The sequence below is a fragment of the Eumetopias jubatus genome, unplaced genomic scaffold, assembly GCF_037043125.1.
Source record: "Eumetopias jubatus isolate StellerSeaLion01/CBP00866 unplaced genomic scaffold, mEumJub1_p1.0 scaffold_9, whole genome shotgun sequence".
Classification (NCBI taxonomy): domain Eukaryota; kingdom Metazoa; phylum Chordata; class Mammalia; order Carnivora; family Otariidae; genus Eumetopias; species Eumetopias jubatus.
In genome coordinates, this window is record NW_028274815.1 from 130,594,138 (window position 1) to 130,614,357 (window position 20,220).

General features: G+C 49.5%; 1 protein-coding gene across 5 annotated transcripts in view; it reads right to left on the reverse strand.

Moving 5' to 3' along the window:
* The window catches only part of NFATC2 (nuclear factor of activated T cells 2), a 137,545-nt gene that overhangs the window by 111,623 nt on the left and 5,702 nt on the right, over positions 1-20,220 (reverse strand). For all 5 annotated transcript variants that reach the window (XR_003612581.2, XM_028125194.2, XM_028125191.2 and 2 more), the window contains exons 2-3: positions 6,524-7,538; positions 2,717-2,888 (exon numbers count right to left, since the gene is read on the reverse strand). Coding sequence is in view for 4 of the 5 variants with exons in the window: in XM_028125194.2 (XP_027980995.1) it covers positions 2,717-2,888; positions 6,524-7,538 (1,187 nt within the window). In the remaining variant the exon portion in view is untranslated. The remainder of the gene's footprint in view (positions 1-2,716; positions 2,889-6,523; positions 7,539-20,220) is intronic.

Consider the following 20,220-nt stretch of genomic DNA (forward strand, 5'->3'; position numbering starts at 1 on the left):
ACCTACTCCAGTGGAGCAATCAGAGCCAGGTCTTATCAAAGCCTACATCAGATCATGTTTCTTTCCTGCTTCTCATATCTCAGGATAAAGCCAAACTCTACACCCCTGGCTACCCAGGCCCTGCATGCTCTGGCCCCTGCCTACCTCTCTCCCCCTCCCTCTGGCTTCCTGCTCCGGTTACACTGGCCTCCTTCATTCCTCTGACATGGTTCTCTCTGCTTCCTTCTACCTCCGGGCCCTTGAACGTGCTGTTCTCCTGATGCATCCTCAGCACCAGGCTCCTTCTCAGGGAAATCTTAGCAGATGTTCTTCCCTTGTTTTCATTGCCTCCTCCATTTTACATGCCCAGAATCTCATGTTCTTTTCCTTCATGCTTCTTGTCACTGTTTGTACTTTTATCATTTACGACTATTTAGTCAATAACTCTTTCACCCTAGACCATAAGCTCCGTGAAGAAAGAGCATAACTTCTTTTTTATTCTTCATTGTATTTTAGTATCAAAAAGGGCATATGGCAAAAAGAAGGTGCTCAACATATATTTGCAGAATGAATCCATTTGTTGAATGGGTTGACTGAACAAAGAAGTACATTTGGGACCATTCTCAAGTCTAGCTTCTTCCCGAGTCTCCTGGCCTGCTTTCACAATAGTAGCCTCCTCAGACAAGCCCCTAAATCCCCCTTCCAATCTGCCTTGAGTTTTTCTTTCTATCACTGCTGAAGGCTTTGACTCCAATCCACAGACTAACGCCACCCTCCGAGCCGGAAGTCCCCATCCTAGAATCAATAAGCCTAGATCAATAATGACATAAAGACTTCCTTTCCCCAAAAAAGCAATTTTCATGCATGACAGAGTAAATGGTACCAGACCAGCCCTCCCACCATCAACAACCGTTAAGTCAGGACAAACCTAGGGGCGCCTGGGTGGCTCGGTTGGTTAAGCAACTGCCTTCGGCTCAGGTCATGATCCTGGAGTCCCGGGATCGAGTCCCGCATCGGGCTCCCTGCTCAGTGGGGAGTCTGCTTCTCCCTCTGACCCTCTTCCCTCTCATGCTCTCTATCTCTCATTCTCTCTCTCTCTCTCAAATAAATAAATAAAATCTTTTAAAAAAAAAAAGTCAGGACAAACCTATATAAGGCAACGGTTGTCAGGCATTAGACAGCAGGCAGCATAAGACTATGGTCACTGGGGAAAAGGAAACACAGGAGGTGAGCATACATTCACTCTAGCTCTCCACCTGAGGACAGCTTCCATACCACCAGTGTGGAGTCACCTCCCCCACCAAGCATCCAAAAGGGTTATGCCTTAGAAATAAGGGTACGCCTTAGAGAAAGGCTTCCCTAGACCTGCCCTGACAGAGTCTAAAACTAAGTCTCAAAGAAATCGACGCAGAAGGGAGCACGGGAAACATCTAGGCTTCCCACAGATCTACCCTCACAAAATGTAAACTCAAGTCCACACAAGTTCACAGTGATCACCCCATTACTGAACTGCCTTCCGCGGAAGATAACAAAATCCAGAGTCTTTATAATGTCCAGTATACATATTATCATCCCAACATCAGAAGATAATCAACAATTACTAGACATGCAAAGAAAGAGGAAAATGTGGCTCATGGTCAAGGAAAAGAAGCAAGGAATAGACACAGATCCCAAAATAGCTATGATGTCAGCTCTAGAAAAAGCAACTGTCAGGATTTATAAGTTCCTAATATTATCATAAAATTCGTTAACCAGGTGTATACACCGAAAGCACCTGTGGAGATTTCAGGGTTTGGGGGTTTGTGTTTTTTGTTTGTCTGAGTTCTACTCATGTAGTTTCTCATTAAGTAGTCTCAGGAGATGCTTAGGCATCTGCATTGTTAACCTCTCTAGAGGGTTCTAATGCATCATATAATTCTTATCATAGAATACATCCACTTTAAGGCAAATACAGATAAAAGGTAAATTTATATGTATTGAAGGTTCTGCTTAATTGAGTTGGTTGGTGAGCACCAATCAGCAGTCTCGGGTTAAACAGATTACACAATTAAGAAAGATAATTTCAACTCTAATTATTTTGCAGAAAAATGCACATGTCTCTACTTATTTGGGAAAAAAAGTCTGAGGTTAAATCAAAAGCCACAGACATAAAAGATAATGATTAAGAAAAAAACAGGAGGAAATGCTCATGGTATAATATAAAAAATATCAGAGTACCAACCACTGTAACATCAAGCATATAAATGTACATTAATAGACATTGCCATGTTTGTGAATAGAAAAGGCAACAATAAATATATAAAATGCTAATAGTTATTTTATGTGTAATTTTAATTTTCTCCTAGTTTTCTATATCTTACAAGAGTGTATGGAATTTCCTCAGTGGACTTGCATCTGAGAAATTTAAGCACAAAATAATGGTTTCAGAAACCTTCTGTCAATACACAAATCTCTGCAAAATCTATCAATTTTTCCATCAGAAAGAGAAGGGAAGAAGTAGCTTGAGCAAGAATATCATTTCTATCCTTATCCAGCTCAGGAAGACTTTCTTCTCTGGCCTCTGAGTAACTGGGCCAGCTTCTGATACTAATTCCATCTCAAGTTTTCCCATCCGCCAGACAAATAAGAGGCTGAGACACATACCACAACCCAACAAGCAACAGGCAGTGGCTGAGCAGAAGTAGCTCACCTACTGGCAAATGAAGGACACAAAAAGGAAAAGAATTCAAGTCCGTACCTGAACGACAGGGTGGCCACCAGTTGGAGCTTTGACAGCCCCTCGGCTGCCTTCGGTCTCATAGTGAGCCCGGTGATGTGGCTTGGGCTGCACCTCAATCCGCAGCTCATACGAGCCCGACTGGTGGGACAGTGGCCACTCAAGCGGAGGGAGGGATGCGGTCACTGGGATGCTGAAGGAGGAAACAGAATCAGTCATGTATACGAGAAATCAGAACTAGTCAATCTGTACAATAAATGTAAATGGTCCCTTTTCTGGAAAAATCATGTCCAGTGAGTATATGAGTAAAACACTGGCTGTTGGAAAGCACGTATTTCTCAGAAAGGATAGGTAGGACACTTCACAAGGTAGAGATCTTTTTCTTGGTTTTCTCTTCCATCTTTGATGACAACAGTGTGACTGACATCTCCATTTATGAAGCTAACTTCAAGGCATGTGAATTCTAGCGTATTTCTAACTGCTATAACTTCTTTTCCTCTGGGAATTTTGAAGAGTACCACCTCCTACCTCTAAAAATCACCCTTTTCCCAGAATGTTCTCCCGTTCCAAAGGAATAAGTGTGGGAGAAGGTACACTGAAGTGGAAATCAGGGGCCCACGTGTGTCACTAATGCGCCATGTTAGTTTAGGCAAGTAACCTCACCTCCTCTATCTTCAGTGTCTTATAATAACATAACAAATGGACCAGATGGCACGGGAGGGTTATTTCAGCTCTTATTTCCAAGTCCAATGCTTTCAATTAAAAGCTAATTCTAGAGAGAGACCATTTCCAGTCAGAGCCATTGCTTATCACAGCACGTATAGAACATCTAACCATTAGAGATGTGGCTAAATTTAGAGACCCCTAAATTTAAAGGAAGAGTAAAGGTCAAGAATGTGACTGGAGTTACCCACCCAAGTTTAAGTCCAAGCTCCACCTCTAACTACTTTGAGCAGATGCCTCCCCTCCCTAGGCCTTAGTTTCCTCAACTAAGAAATGGGGATACTGAGATCATATAAAGAGCTTAGCGCAATAACTCCTCAAATAAATATTAGGCTATGATTATGTTTCCCTATATATAGTGCATATTTCAAATAAATGATTATCTCCTATAGACAATCTAAATTACTTGTGGTTATAGTATTAAATATATATGCCTTTACATCTGAAGTTGTAATGACATGACTTAAGCTTTATTTTCCTATAGAAATCTTTTTTTTTAAGATTTTATTTATTTATTTGACAAAGAGAGAGTGAGAGAGGGAACACAAGCAGGGGGAGTGGCAGAGGGAGAAGCAGGCTTCCCGAGGAACAAGGGAGCCCGATGTGGGGCTCGATCCCAGGACCCTGGGATCATGACCTGAGCCGAAGGCAGACACTTAATGACTGAGCCAATGTTCTTCTCCAATCTCAATCATTACATGAATCACATTCTGGAGACTGATCTGTAGCAGTCAGAACAAGGAGTCAAGAACCTGAGGTTCTAAGTTTCTAACGCAGTCATTAACCAGTTGGGTGATCCTGGGCACGTCCCCTCACCTCACCAAACCTAGGTTTCTCAACCCGTACCAGGGTTGGCCTTAATCAGCATTTCCTAAGGTGGCTCCATACAACTTTGGTCACAGAACTCGTAACTCCATGGCCAAATGGCCTTTGAAATCACTGCCTGTTCTGTCCACAGCTGGGAGTGGCCCCTGCATCAAGATATCTGTTTAACTCTGTCGAACTCAGAAACTCCTTTTTTAAGGAGCACCAATCAACCTATGATGTGGCACCAGTGTTCTCAGAACTGTTCTGGAGGAGGGGCCAGACTGAAGCTCCCCGTGGTCCAGTTTGGTCTGTGGGTGGGATAAGCAAGGCCCGGTGGACAGAGCTCTTGTCTACTCTCATCCCATCAATCGAAACAGCTCTACCACAATCTATTTTGGTATTCAATTTAATATTTGCCAAAAAAAAAAAAAGTTTCCATTTGCTAAAAACAAACATGCTTTGAAGACTCTAGGGCCTCAAGGCACCTGGGTAGCTCAGTCACTTGAGCATCCGATTCTTGGTTTCAGCTCAGGTCATGATCTCGTGGGTCTTGGCATGGAGCCCCACGAGGGGTTCCATGCTCAGCAGGGAGTCTACTTGAAGATTCTCTCCCTCTGCCTCTCCCCCACTCTAAAATAAATAAATAAATCTTAAAAAAAAAAAAAAAAAGAATAGAGGCACCTGGGTGGCTCAGTCGGTTAAGCATCTGCCTTCATTCAGCTCAGGTCATGATCCCGGGGTCCTGGGATCAAGCCCCACATCAGGATCCCTGCTCAGAGGGGAGTCTGCTTCTCCCTCTCCCTCTGCCCCTCCCCCTGCTCATGTGCTTCTTCTCTCTCTCAAATAAATAAGATCTTTAAAAAATAATAAAAATAAATACAATAAATAAAATTTTTTTAAAAAGAATCTACAGCCTCATGTTATTACCATTACCTCATGGTTTTCAAAGTGTTGGGATTATTTTTACGGTCATTTTGATGGAATATCATCTGCTTCTAACCTCTGTGAGCCTCACTTTTCTTAGCAACAAAATGAAGGTAAAAATAATACCAGCCAGGGGTGCCTGGGTGGCTCAGCAGGTTATGTGTCTGCCTTCAGCTCAGATCATGATCCTGGGGTCCTGGGATCAAGCCCTGCATCAGGCTCCCTGCTCAGTGGGAAGTCTGCCTCTCTCTCTCCCTCTGCCCTTCCCCCATGCTTGTGCACACAGCAAGCATCCTTAAATACTGGTGATTATCACTGTCACTGTCATTCCTCTAACAACCATTGGGAGCTCAATCTCCTAGGACAAGGCTCATTGGTGAGAAAGCACTCTCTAAAGTTCTTCCCCCATAATAATAAGAGGATTCACCTATAAAAATAATGGCTGCCCCCCCCCTTTTTTTTGCACTCTTACTTTGTACAGGCTCCATGCCAAGAATTTGATATACATCCTCTCACCCAATCCTTGCAAAAAAAACAAAAACCAAAAAACCACGCTGAGGTGGGACTATTATTATCCTCATCTCATAGGGAATGAGCCAAGGTTTAGTGTTGTGCTCAGTGACAAAGGGGGTCCTGATTGATTAGCAATGCCTGCCCTGGGAATGGCATCAAAAAGGTGCTCAGTGAGAAAGAGGGCCTGCATGATTAGTGATGCCTGCCACGGGCACAGCAGGAGGGCAGCACCAGATCACAGAGCCAGTGAGCAGCAGAACCAGGACTCAAATCTAGAACCGACAGAACCGACAGACCCTACAGACCGTCTACATGCATCTCTTCAGCTTACCACCATTTTAAGCTCCTTGAGGATTAGGGCTCACACTTTCTTTTTTTAGGACCTCCGGATCACTGACTGCAGGACAGAGGCACGTAGCAGATACCAACAATTATCAATTTCTCTTAAAACAGGACTGTGAATTCCACACATTAAGGCTTGCTCTGTGCTTCCCAGAATGTCAGCTCCCTGAAGACAGAAATTTTTGCCGATCTTGTTCACCGCCGGCTCCCCAACACCTGTAACAGTGCATGGCTGGCCCATAGCAGGTGTCTGATAAACACCTGTTCCGTGAATGAATGAATCAGCGAGGTGCCCTACCAGCGATCGCTTGCATCCTCAGGACCACCACCTGGTGAGTTAGGTACCCTCAGGCCCATTTTACAGATGGGGAAACCGCAGCTCGGAGAACTTAACTTCCTTGCCAAGGCCTCACAGGCAATAAGCGGAGAGCCAAGACGTGAACCCTGTCTCGCACCCCCTAACCAAAAAAGGTCCCCTAAAAGTAAACCGTGGACCACACCGCTTCCCAGCCCGCTCACCTGCAGATGGGAATAGCAGGCACCAGCTGCTTGGGCCAGGTGGGCGGTACCAGCAAGATGGACTCGGGGGCGGAGCTTCTCCCCTCCTCCTGCTCGCAGGGCCCCAGGAACTCCACGGCAGGGTAGATGTGGCGGGGCAGGCCGGCCTTGGGTGGGGCGGCGGACACCGGTGATGGGTCGGGGCTCGTCTTCCACATCTTGGGGGGGATGCCACAGGGCGAGTCCGCGGCGAGGCTGTTCAGGGCATCCATGAGGACGGCAGAGCCAGCCGTGGGGGGGTACCCAGCGGGGGCACCGTCGTCCTGGGGCTGCGGCGAGGGGCTCCGGGAGCGCTGGGGTGAGGCTCCGGGCAGCGGGGCAACCAAGGCCCCGGCACACGAATGCCTCCGCTTGGCACCAGGCGACGAGGAGCGGGAGGCCGGACGGGGCACGGGCGAGTGGCGGCCCAGGCAGCTGTCCTCAGCGAGGCTGGTTCGAGGTGACATTATTGGCGAGGTTCTGGGGGAATAATGAGCAGGGATGTTTTGAAAGTGGGGACACAGGTCGTCGGGCCCGCCGTTATTGGGCGAGACGCAGGGCGAGGCGCAGGGGGAGAAGGTGTCGGAAATGAAGCTGGCAGAGGACCCGCTACTAGCCGGGCTCAAGCAAAGCGGCTCGCGGTAGCCCTCGAAGCCGGGAACGGGCAGCGTGAACCGCGGGCTGGCGGCCGCGCCGGCCAGGGCCGGCTGCTCCCCCAGCAGGCCAGTGTCTCTCCCACGGAGGGGGCCCCCTGCCTGCATCAGTTCGTGAGATGGAGTGATCTCGATCCGAGGGCTCAGGCCCGAGGCCCCCGCTGGCTTGGCCGCCGGGCTCAGAAAGTTCTGCGGCCCTACCCTATCGGGCTCTCCGAATCGGCCGGGGGGCTCGCCGGGGAGACTGGGGAGGGGGCTGTATGGCTTGAGGCCATAGTCCAGGACTTCATCGGGGTATGCGAGTCCGGAGGGTGGGCTGGCGACCTTATGTGCATTCGGTTCTTCTGGAAAGAGAAGGGGGGAGGGAGGGGTCTTTTTAAGCCTCTAAAACAGAACTCCCGTGCAGAGCAATCACAGGCTGGGTTTTGTCTCCTGTTTTGTTTGTTTGTTTGTTTTTGTTTTTTCTAATCCCCACCACACCAAACCCCAAGCTGGAGCCTCCTTCCCTCGCCAGAGGAAACGGAGGCCACTTCATCCCAGATTCCTCGAAGAGCGAGACCAAAGCTTGAAAGATTTTAGTGCAGGTGCCCAGAGCACAGCTCATCCAAGCCATGCAGGATGCGCTGGGCCCGTGGCTTCCAAACTTGTGGTTCTGTGGAACCCTTGGGAGAGATTCATTTCATTTCACAACTCAGTTCACACCGTATTTACTGGAGACTGCAACAAAAGCTTCATGAAACAATACTTACCCTGCTACATAAAATACACTCTTCTCTTTCCTCTTATCTGGGGCTATTTGGCTTAAATGCTGGTCATAACTCATTTGACAGATTTCCTGGCCCACCAGTGGGTCATGACCCACAGTTTAGAAACCACTGACCTGGCTTACGTCATCATTCTGCATGTATGGTACAGCCCCAGGATGCAGGGGGAGACTGCACCGGCTCTGGAGTCCAAGGGGCTCTGGGTTCAAATCCCAGCCTTTCACACCCATGTGTAAATAGTGGCTTAATTTAGAATGAGGACTCCTGAGTCATGTCTCATCTTGTGCCATTTTACAGATGGGGAAGCTGGGGCCCAGGGAGGGGACGAAATTCACCCAAAGACACAGAATTCGCAGAATGAGAAATTCCACAGACAAGCCCCTTGGCCCTCAAAAGGCAGAGCCATGGTTCTGTAGTCTCTCAAGCTACTGAAAACAGTGGGTGCAGAAAGATCTCATTTTTCTTTAGTAGCGGCCTTCGGCTGCCACCTCGAAAGACCCACGCTGGAGAGCGGGTTGAGTGAGGAGGGAAGGAGCTGTTCTTCCCCGCCACCCTGACCCTCATCCAGCGCCCTGTCGGGGCGTGGGTCAGCCTGACTCCTCTCTTTCCCACACCTTACATCCAATCCACAGCGAATCCTGATGGCCCTGCTGTCAAAACATAAGCCACAGGTTTGCGTGTCTCCTTCTCCACCACAACCCCTCTGCCCTAAGCCACGAGCCGCCCTCTCTCACCTGGACCTAGTCCCCATCCCCCTGGGCTCCCCACTTCCACCCTCGCCCCCTCCAGTCTGTTCGCCACGCGGTGGCCTCTCGAAACGCCCAAGCGCAAAACTTTAAAAGCTTCCCCAGATGTGATCTAAAGTCCTTAACACACTTGTCCCTGAGCCCTGGCCCGTCTCGCCACTCACACCTCCCCACATTTTCCCACCCTGACTCAGCAACAGCCCTGCTAACCCCTTCGCTATTCTTCAAGCAGCTCCCGCCTTGAAGTTCTTGAGGGCTGTTCATTTTGCTGGAAACTCTACCCCCCGAGATCTTCACATGGCTGCTTCCCTTAATTTCTTCCCATGTCTGTTCATTCTCCGCCCTTTTCCCCTGCCATCTCTTCTCCGCTAACACCGGTTACCAGCTCACAACACATCAGGTATTATGTGTTGAGGGAAGCTCATCCTGATAGATCAGGGGCAAACTGCAGCTCCTGGGCCAAATCCGGCCCACAGACAGTATATGCAAATAAAGTTTTATAGGAATGCACCCATGCACCTATTTGTTTACCTATGGTCTATGGCTTGTTTTTGCACTACGATAGTAGATAGTTACGACAGACAGTCTATGGCTCACAAAACCTAAAATATTATCTGGCCCTTTACAGAAGTTTGCAACCCGTGCACTAGACACTATGCTACCATTCTGGAACCATATCTACTGAGGCTCAGCACTGTTTGCTGGGCACCTAGCATAGGCTGTCCATAAACATCTGCTGAGTGACTGAGCAAACAATAGAAGAAGCATGCCCAAGGTCCAGCCAGCCAGAAATGGGAACTCTTCTTAAAGTTGTGTGACGGGCCCTTGCCTTGGGGAGCCAAGGTGGCGGCACAGGTGATCCTCAACCTCCTGGTGCCCTTTCTGGACCATCCTGAACTAAATGCTACCTGCTTTAGCTGAGCTGATCTCATGAGGTCCAGAGGGTGCCCCCACCCCAGGTGAGAGACCAAAAATGGCTTCCCATAGCTCATAGGGTAAAGATGAACAACTTCAACTAGGCCAGCCTGGCCAGGCCCTGCCTGCCACCTCTGGCCTCGCCTCTCTCTACTCTCCCACATCTCTCCCTGGACTCCAACCAAATTGGCTGTCTTCCTGTTCTTAGAAAGCACGTACATCCTTTCTGCCTCAGGACCTTTGCACTTGCCGTTCCCTCTGTCACAACAGCTCCTCTCCCCCACCACACCCAGGCCCCTTCTCTACATAACTAAACTACTCATTCCTTCCAGCTACGGTATCATGTGCTGGGGAAGGCTTCCTGGTCTCCTTGGCTAAATTAGAGCCCACTCACGCTTCTCTGTTCTGCTCCATACACTTCCCAAAATTCCAATTAAGTAATTCTGAATTTAGTTGTTTTATTGCCTGCCTCTCTCCCAACCTCCAGCTCCACCCCTACCAACAGGAAATTCTATGAGGACTCTTGCACCCCCTAACGTATTCCTAGCACTTGGACAGGACCCCCCCAAAAAAAAACACGCGTTGGTTGAATGAATTTTTTTAAAAGTGAGTTCACAAAAGTCTATATGAAATATTTAAACTGCTACTCAAAGATGCTAATATCCAAACCAAAAGGTAGAAAGATATAAACGCCAGAGGGTAACTTGGTAATATCTATCAAAATTCCAACATACGTATCTTTGGAACTAAACAATGTTGCTTTAGAAATTTATCCTGCAGGGGCGCCTGGGTGGCTCAGCTGGTTAAGCGACTGCCTTCGGCTCAGGTCATGATCCTGGAGCCCCGGGATCGAGTCCCGCATCGGGCTCCCTGCTCAGCGGGGAGTCTGCTTCTCCCTCTTCCTTTGCCCCTCCCCCTGCTTGTGCTCTCTTTCACTCTCACTCTCTCAAATAAATAAAATCTTAAAAAAAAAAAAAAATACTGCCCTGTTTGTAATCCCCAAAGACTAGAAACAACCTACTGTCTATCAGTTGGGGATGGGCTGAATTCTGGTTTGTTCATACAATGGGATACAATGCTGCTAGATAAAGGGTTGGAAAAGTTCTTTCTGCATTGATCAGGAATGACAAGATACAGTGTCAAAGGAGAAAAGCAAGTGCACAGTATAAAATCAGAGGATAAAAGAATGTATACACAGGTACACACACACACACAGCGGTTGCGTGCACAGGCTCTCTCTGGAAGTTACAGGTAACGGTGACTTCCTCCAGGGAGGCGAACTAAGTAATCAGGCAGCAGAAGCATGGCACAAAGGAGACTGATTTCTGTATGACCTCGAGAAAAGAAATACAATTCCCAAAAGAAACATGTTTTATTTTATTTTAAAGATGGTGGGGCATAGGGTGACATGACAGGATAGGCAGTAATGACACCCTCGTTTCAGAAGCAGGAAATTGAGATCTAGTCCTACTCTGCCACTAACTAGCTGTGTGACCTTGGAAAAGTCCCCCACTGGCTCTATGTCTCAACCTTCCCAATTATAGGACAGCACTAAACCAGATCAGTTTCCTTGGTCACTTCTGGCTGTGAAATCCTTTGATTTTTCTAGCTGGGGTGTGTAGGGTCTTGAGTTCTTATGAAGAGGCCATCGATCACAACTTGTATCTATGTGCGCGCGCGCGTGCACACACACACACACCCCTTCCCGGCAGGTAACAGAGTGTAGATTTTTAATCTGGCGAGAGTTCAACATCAAATCCATATCCGACAACATTCTGATAATCCACTACCCTGTGAACCAGCACAACAAACCACAAAAAGTCTCTTAGCAAAAATTCCGGCCTTATCAGATGAACTGCATCACATCTCATCAGAAACACCCCCTCAGGCCTGACGTGAACAGTCACAGAAACTCGGCCATGAAAATACACATCACTCATACTTGCTGGCAGCAACGGCAAACAGAAAGGCCCGTTAGCTGAGCAAAAGCATCCAAAGCATTTACACTGGTTTTAATTAATCCAAGCAGCAGAGTTTTTTCCGTTTTCTTTTTCCTCTCGAGATTCTGAAAGTTTCACAGCAAGCAGGGAATGTGAAGGTAATTGATCATCATTCCATTCTCGGCTCTCTGGGTGTTTGACAGCGAATATCCCAGAACGCACGGCTCATCGTGAACACATTTTTGTAAGCAGCTAGGATTCTCAGCTCTCCCTCCTTGCACAACTGTCCCCCTCACAGCCAGCCCCTCCGGGTCACGGCCATGCCCACACAGCCACTGGGTGAAGTGAGTTTCATCTTAGAACCACCAGATTTTCAGACGGGTTCCCAAAAATCTTGCTCTTTTTACCCTGTGCATGATCTTTGCAATATCCATGTACCACCAGTAAATATTACTTACTTAATATTTCTATATTTAAATTCACTCACACAGTACTTTAATTTTTTTTTTTATTTTAAAAGGAAACTTTATACCACTACCACAAATGGAAAATCTGTGTCACCTCCATAAATAGAAGGTAGGGTAAAAACACAATAAAAATAAAAGTTACTAAATTCGAGATTCAAGACACTGTGGCCGGCCAAAGGCTCTACCCTGAGGCCCACCCTTTTTCTGCCCCTGAATGCTCTCTTTTTATTGAGGTAGAACTTATATGTACAGATTTTGACTATGTAAAGTTCAATGAGTTTTGCCAAATGTTATACACCCTTGTAACCACAACCACAATAAAGATGTAGAACATTTCCACAACCCCAGTAAGCCTACCTTTTTTAAGGCTGGAGGTGGGGGGCAGGGAATGGCAAGTGCTAGAAAGAAAGGTGTTAAAGACACAGTAGCACCTAATTGAGACTCTACCTCAGACTCATTCAAAGCAAAGTAGCACTGCAAAAAAAAAAAAAAAAAAAAAAAAACCAGTGCTGGTTGCATGCAATGCACTCATCAGTGGACCACGTAAAATCCATCTCATCTGCGGTGGGAGATACCTAGCCCACACTTAAGGCATCGGTATTCAGAGACAGGAAGAAGGTAGAAGCCCTAATAGGGGATTCAGAGGTTGCTGTTCTAAGTCCTCTGTGCCTCCATGTCTTTGTACATGCTGTTCCCCTTGCCTAGAGCTCCCTTCCAAACCTCCTATCCTCACTTCTCCTACGAAGCCATTATTCGTCCATCAGGATTACACTTGGGCCACCTCCTCCTCCTAAAGGCCCTCCTTGATTCCCTAGTCTGGATCAGGAAGCTCTTCTTCTGTGTTCCCAGAACGTACAGAATCATATAATGAAGTCTATCAGTTATAGCTTATTTGTCTGTCTCTCTACTAGGCTGAACTCTTTGAAGGCAGATAGGGATCATAAGTCATTAATGATAAACCACAAAAGCAGAGATCATTTACTGAGAACTTACATGCCAGGCACTGTGGTAAGCACATTACATGTAGTGAATTATTCCATTCTCACAACCGCCTATGAGGTGGGCACTGTGGATCCCCTTTTTACAGATAAGGAAATTGAGACACAAGAATTAACTTGCCCGAGGGTCCCACAGCCTGAACCCGGGCAGGCCTGGGAGCACCATCCAGCACCAGGCCAGAGATTCTCAACCTCAGAACCAGCAGCATTCAGGGTGAGATAATTCTTTTGTGTGGGGGCCGCGGGGTGCTCAGCAGCACCCCTGGCCTCTAACCAGGAGATGCCAGTAACACCCGCACCCTTCTCCCAGTGGTGACAACCAAAAATGTCCCCAGGTGTTGCCAAATTTCTTCCGCCAGGCAGGAAAACCCCCAGGCCAGCTGAGAACCCCTGCCCTATGCTGGACAGCCCTGGGGCCACATGCGGGGCCTGCACCCAGCAGAGGCCCCCAAGACTGACGGAAGCTTTCACCCAGGCCCTCCAACCCAAAATGCTTCAGCGAGGAGACATCTGCCCACCGTCAGCTCCAGCGGGTACATCACTTCTGCAGCAGGCATCGGAAGTCCTGATTCTCAGCAGTCTCCCCTTCCTCGGCTCCCCAGGGGCTCCCCCCAACATCCGGGGCCCATACACATGTGGGGAGGCCTCTGGCCACTGGCAGAGGCTGCAGGACAGGATTGCTGGGGAGACTGCTCCAGCCCCACCTCAGCAAGGTGCCTGCACTGAGACCCAGGTCTCACCTAGCCCAGGGTTAGGGGACCCCGGCGCCACTGCCCCGCCCCTCAGCCGTGTGCCCAGAGGAACCCCAAGTCCGCAGGGTGATGAGGTCAGTGACAATACCAACCTGACAGTTCACTGAATCCACACGAAGCCTGAAACACACGGAATAAGCCCCCAATAAATGGGGGTCTATGGTGTGGTGTTGTTGTTGTTGTTGTTATTATGGAAAGAGTGACTTTCTAAATGAAAATTCCACCCTTTCTCAGCTCTCACTGCTTTATTTTACAACAACTTGCCACCACCACCCACACTAGCCCCAGTGCAGTAAAAGAAAGAAGAAAGGGGGATGCCCGGCTGGCTCCAGTCAGCGGAGCACGCGACTCTTGATTTCACGGTCCTGAGTCTGAGCCCCACATTGGGTGTAGGGCCTCCTTAAAAGAAAAAGGGAAGAATGTTTTATAAAAATAAGATGGGGGCACCTGGGTGGCTTAGTCAGTTGGGCGTCTGCCTTTAGCTCAGGTCCTAAAGTCCAGGGATCGGGCCCCACATCAGGGCTTCCCGCTCACCAGGGAGTCTGCTTCTCCCTCTGACTCCCCCCCAACTCCGTCTCTCTCTCCCTCCCTCAGTAAATAAAATCTTAAAAAATAAAAAATAAAAATAAGACGAATTAGTCAGCACTTTGGGAAAACTTTTTCAGCTAGCCTTCAAAAAATATGTGGACTACCTCAAGAAGGCCTCCAACACCCCTTCCATTTTATGCTTTTATTCTTTCCCCTGGGCCATCTGGGAGCTGATCAACTAAATCTTTCCGAAATCTCAGTGACTCAGTGAGCTACTCACCGTAACAAAAACTGATGGTAGCTAACATCTATACCACTCACTTTATACCAAGAACCCCTGGGTACACATTTAATGTTTGTCTCACAAGAACCCTGTGAAGCAGGTGATACAGTTTCCACGTTTTACCAACAGGGAAAATGAGGCTCAGAGAGGGTGACTAGTTTTCCCAAGGTCACACAGCTTCCGAGTGGCCATCTGGCTCCTCCAGCACCTAACCATTATTCTAGCCTGCTATTCATGAAAGGGGCTAAGTCTTGGATGGTGACACCTTAACCCCAACCCTGGGACTATGAGGTACCCCAACAATCAGAGCTGCTCTGGGGGTTCCATCAGGAGGTAACTGACAACTAAGGACATGGATTCCTTTCTTCTGAAATAGTCACAGTTCCTCCATTTGCCCCGGGACTGAGTCAACAATTTATTTTAAAATCGCAGTGAGGCCACACGGTGGTCTCTGCCAGCGCCTTTCCTCCTGGAGCCTCTTGCGGGCCTGTTGCTCACCCTTGGGGACACACGGACACACGGCCAAGTCTGAGGCGGCCATTCAGTGCCAACCCGCCAGCCAACAGATCGCTTTTGAAAAAAAGGAACAGCAAGAGAACATCTTCTCCGCCTAGAGCTACGGGCAGGCGGAATTTTCAGGAAGCAGAATAGAATGACCGAAATAGAAACCCAGCGAGGGAACCACCTCAGGGTCCGTCCTTTGGGGGAGGGGAGGGCACAAGGAGAACCAGTGCCTTCAGGCCTGAAGGACTCGGAGGAAAGGAGCCAGGTCACAGCCCAGAAGCCAGACGCCCCTCGGCCCGGCAGCGGGGGGGAGGCGGGGGGGGGGGGGGCCTGGGGCTGCAGGCCGTCCCTGTCTGAGGTGCCGGACCCACTGCTTGATGAGCTCACACCCCAAGGTGGTGCGAGTCACAGGCCCTGGGTTTGAGTCACCACAGTCTGTCGCCATGGCAGCACTGGGGATGCCACAACCTGGCACCACAAATACAGCCGGAGGAAAGGGGAGAAGGTGGAGGGAACGAGCCTGCCTCCCGCCACCGGGCCATCCTCCTAACCTCCCATGTGTTGGGGGCTGGGCGGGATCACCGAAGGAGCGGGAAGGTGGAACTTTTTCTGTCTGGTGGCCCGCACCACCCGGGGCAAAGCCCTGCTTTGAAAAGCCGCCTCAGGCAGTAAGTTCAGTGCTCAGCAAACTTTCCCCAAAGCCCCCCGTGCCCTGCACACACACGGAACCGCAGCTGGATTCCTCATCTGTGAGTCGTGTGTGTTAGTGATGACGGGGAATCAGGTTGTCACACTCGTCCCTCGGCGATGACATATACAGACGCAGCGCGCGAAAGGCGAGAAATTCCATCCAGATAAGTCAGGTGCAGAAGTGCCAGAAAGGGAAGAAAGGCAGTTTACCATCCTGTCTTGTCCATGTGGAACCACTGGAAAAAGCCACCTTGAACGCTCTGCTCTTTGCTGACCTTGTCCCAGCGAAGACAGCTGTCTGCCTTCACCAGACGGGACAGAAAAGAAGGCTGGGTCCTGCCTCCCAGGCAGCCTGCCACGAGGCCAGGCGCCTGGAGACACAAGACCCGGGATGATTTGCAAGCGATCAGCCTTGCAGACTGGCTGCCGGCCTGTTTGCGAAGCCATGCGCACCGCCAGGCGGACACACACTCCTTTCGGAGAGGGGTGAAGTGCATGGACTCCACAGCCCACAGGCCTCAAGGTCAAGCTTTTGGATGGACGCATCGGGCAGACAGGAGGCTTCATCTCCATCTTCACAAGAACTACAGACTACCTCTTGCTGGTTTAGTCATTCCAAGGGCCCCTCCTGCTTTCAAGAAGTTCAGACACCTTCCTATGTTTATTCACCGCAATTGCTGAGATTCACCGGGCCGCAAGCTTTCCCACCTGCCGCCTCCCTCTCTGCGGCTTACAACAACCGCCACGCCCCCCCGGGGTGGGGTGGGCAGGTGTTATCAAGTCCCTTGTGTTACAGATGGAGAAACTGAGGCTTAAGGGTGCAGAGATTCACCCAACGTCACAAAACAATCCGGGGCAGAGCTGGGGTTCAAACTGAGACATGGTTTAAGTGCAGGAAAAGGCACAAATGTGCAATGTACCTCTCGTGCCTTTTTATATATGTATGTACCCGGTTATCCACCATTCAAGATATAGACCATTTCCATTCTGCCCGAGGGTTCCCTGGTGGCACCCCTCCCCCACCCCAGCCAGGAACCCTCACTCGGCCTCACTTCTCACCCCAGAGACTGGGTTTGCCTGTTCTCGAACGTCACATAAATAAAATCCACCAGGATGGACAGGTTACGTCTTTCGCTCAACATTCTGAGATTCATCCGTGTGGTGTGCGGCCACAACTTCTTTTTTTATATGTAGTATCCCCCCATAGGATGAAACCATCATTTATCTACCCGGTCACCAGACTATACGGCCTCTCTTTTTAAAGACAGCCACGTGAGACCGAACTGGACTTAGTGAGGCCCTATTCTCACAGGAGAGTCCGTCCCTCCACACTGGTCATGGGGTGCGTGACAGAGAACTCGGCTCAGGCAGCTTCCTCACCAAAAGGAGAAGGAAAGGTCTGGTCAGAACTAACCAGAAATAGACTTCAGATAATCCTCCCTCAGAAACAGAGCTGGACATGGCTAACCCACCTCTCCGTCAAACGCCTGCCCAAGGGGACACAGGTGGGCGCATACTTTCTAACCAGCTCAGCAAAGACCCCTTGCCCTCATGCCAGCAACTCAAAGCTGCCCCCGCTTCGGTTCTACAACCCCTGGCACAGCCTTGAAAAGCTGATTGCCCCCTTTCTTTTTAACCAACTTGAAATCCAAGTGGAAACTTCCCCCTTGAGAACAGTGGGGCCCCTGAACTCTTGGCCAGGGGCAGAGATTTAAAATTAATACCTGATTGACTGACAGGTTCTTTATTTACACGTTCCCTCCCCCCTGGCAGTTTTCATTTCAGTGCCATGCTCCCAGGGGCGGGCACACTTAATCAGTGGCCCTGCCAACCCCGGCCATTAATGGCATTCCTCCTTTCTGCCCAGCAACAGAGGTGATGTCACCCTCTGCGGACCTCAGACCGGCGGCCCACCTTCTTACGAGCGCGCAGGTCAAAAGCCCCTGCCTATAGTCTTTATAGTCACCGTTGCAGACACCACAGACCAAGTTTTCCCCTCCTCATTTACCATTTCCCCCTTTTGCAGGCCTGCCCAAGCAGGTTTGTTTTGATAAGGGCCTTTATAAATCCTGAGCTTTGCAGGCGACTTTCTTCCCTTCAGAGAGCTCACCCAGGCATGGCTCAATTAAAATTCACATGGGAAGGGCTGGCTTTTAGAAATGCATCTTAACTAAAACAGGCCCAGTGGAGAAAATGTGCTTTTCCCCCAAACCTCAGATTAGGAGGCGGGGAGGGTCCCAAATGCCAACTCAGGAAAAGCCATCTCTCGTCTGCCTTTGGGTATATATCCCCTCCCCCACACCGGGGTGGGGAGGGGGGAAGCATTAGAAAATCCAAGGCATGGGGCTTTCCATCTAAATGCCAGTTGTAAGAAATGCAAAGGACAGAGGAACGTGTTCAAAGACACCCCAGGAATGCCACTGGCCAAATCCAGCACGTGGCAAACAGTGCAGGAAAACTGGCCTTGTTTCTTCGGCAAAGAAATAGCAAGAAAGCAGATTGACGGGGACCTCTCTAGAATGAGACACAGTGGTCACATCAACCAAATACAACGTGAAGATCTTGTTTGGATCTTGGTTCAAACAAATTAACTGCAAAAAGATACTTGTGAGACAAGCGGGAAGTTTGCAACTAGACATTGGAAATTAAGTCATTATTGTTCTGTTTTAGGTTTGATAACGGCATTTGATTTTTTTCTCGAGTCTTTATCTTGGAGAGCTACAGACTACTCTAGTTATTAACAAAATAGCATATCATTTGGAATTTGATTTAAAGTAACTGGGGGTGGGAGTGTAGAGCGTAAGTCGGGGGGGGGGCTGAAAGATTAGCCTTATGCTGGTACTTGGAGCCGAGTGGTGGGAACGTGAAATTAGATCATTTCTCTACATTTCCGTATTTTGGGTAAAGTTCATTACAAAAATTCAGGGAAAAGCCAAAGGCCATTGTTCTTGCTTTGGAGGAGCCCATATCGGGCTCTGCTCCAGATAAGGAAGCAGACAGCCCCTGACCCATCCCGGGAAGAGCCCCAGGGTCGAGTCTTGCCTTCTTCCCTGAGCTCAGTTTGAACAATCAGCAGAAAAAACAAACCTCACACCAGCCTGGGGAAGCCAAGTTTGGCTGGAGTTCTGCGGGGCCTGTGGCTATTTCCTGTGCTGGGGAGGAAAGGAGGAGGAAGTCCCTTCATTGGGGGAAGCCACAAGGCGTCCATCACACTGCACTTTCCAGGGCTGCCCCTTCCTGGCCCTGGTTCAAGGGTCCCATGGAGCCAGGGCAGGGCACGTGGGGAAACGCTGCCTCCCCCAAGAGAGGCAGCCACAGGGGAACCTCCAGGCCCCGGAGTCTGGACATCTGAGAAAGTTCTTGCAGCCGGCCCAGTTCTGGGGCTGAGGCAGGTGCTAGAGGAGTATTCTGAGTCAGTACAGAAGGCGCGTTAAGGTAGACAGCACCCACTCAAGCCCGGCAGCCGGGGGCTCCTCTCCAAGGACCAGAATCTTCTTTATTCCTGGCTGGTCTTCTCTTAAAGCTCAGAATTCATCCAAGGTGAAGGCTCCCTGTTCCAAGGAGCCAATGCCCTCAGGAAGCCAGGAGAGCTGGAAGCCGCCCAATCTCTGCACAGCCTTGCCACACGGGCTTCAGGCTTCGGGCTTCAAGCACACTGCCTCCCGGTAACCTCACATCCACCCCAGCAGGTGAGCACTACCATCACCGTCCCCATGGCACAGGTGAGAAAACACAAGCCCAGAGAAGCAAAATCTCATGTCCCGAGGGCATACCACTAATAATTTTCCTCCATTCATTTGGCAATTACTCACTGTGCGCTTGCTAACGCGGGGGACTTTTGCTTGGCCAAGGTCAGGCAGGTAAGGAGGCACCTAAATCAGAAATTCAAGCCAGGGTTTTCTGATTTCAGACCTGGTGCTCTGACCCGCTGAGCCAATGGCCTTGGGGGCCGGGGGGAATGCACAACAATCCCTGGGGATGCAGAAAGAACTATAAAAGCAGCAGAACTCCCGTTGATTTCCTGTCCTTTATCACTGTTAGTTTTGTTGTAGGAGCATAATCCCTTGAGGACAGCAACAAACATCAAGTTGGTGGTTCTATAAATATCAAATATAAGGGGTGCACGCAGCCGGGGCTCCAGGACATGGGACGCCCCAAAGCTGGAGCCCGTGACATCGTTGCTGAGTTGTAGTGCTGACAGCGGGGACTCGGGACCCCGGCTGCCCGGGTTCCAGGCCCACCCTGCCATTTACCGCTGCGTGACTCAGCAGACGTAACGGACCCCCAAAGGGTCTGGCTTCCCTGGTCCCGAGTGCAGCTGAAAGACTCTAATGTGCAGCCAGGACTGAGAACCACTGGCCACAATGCTGCATTTTTCAAATATATTCAAACCGCACCCCCCACCCCACCTGACAGGATTAGGACACCTTGGGAACCAA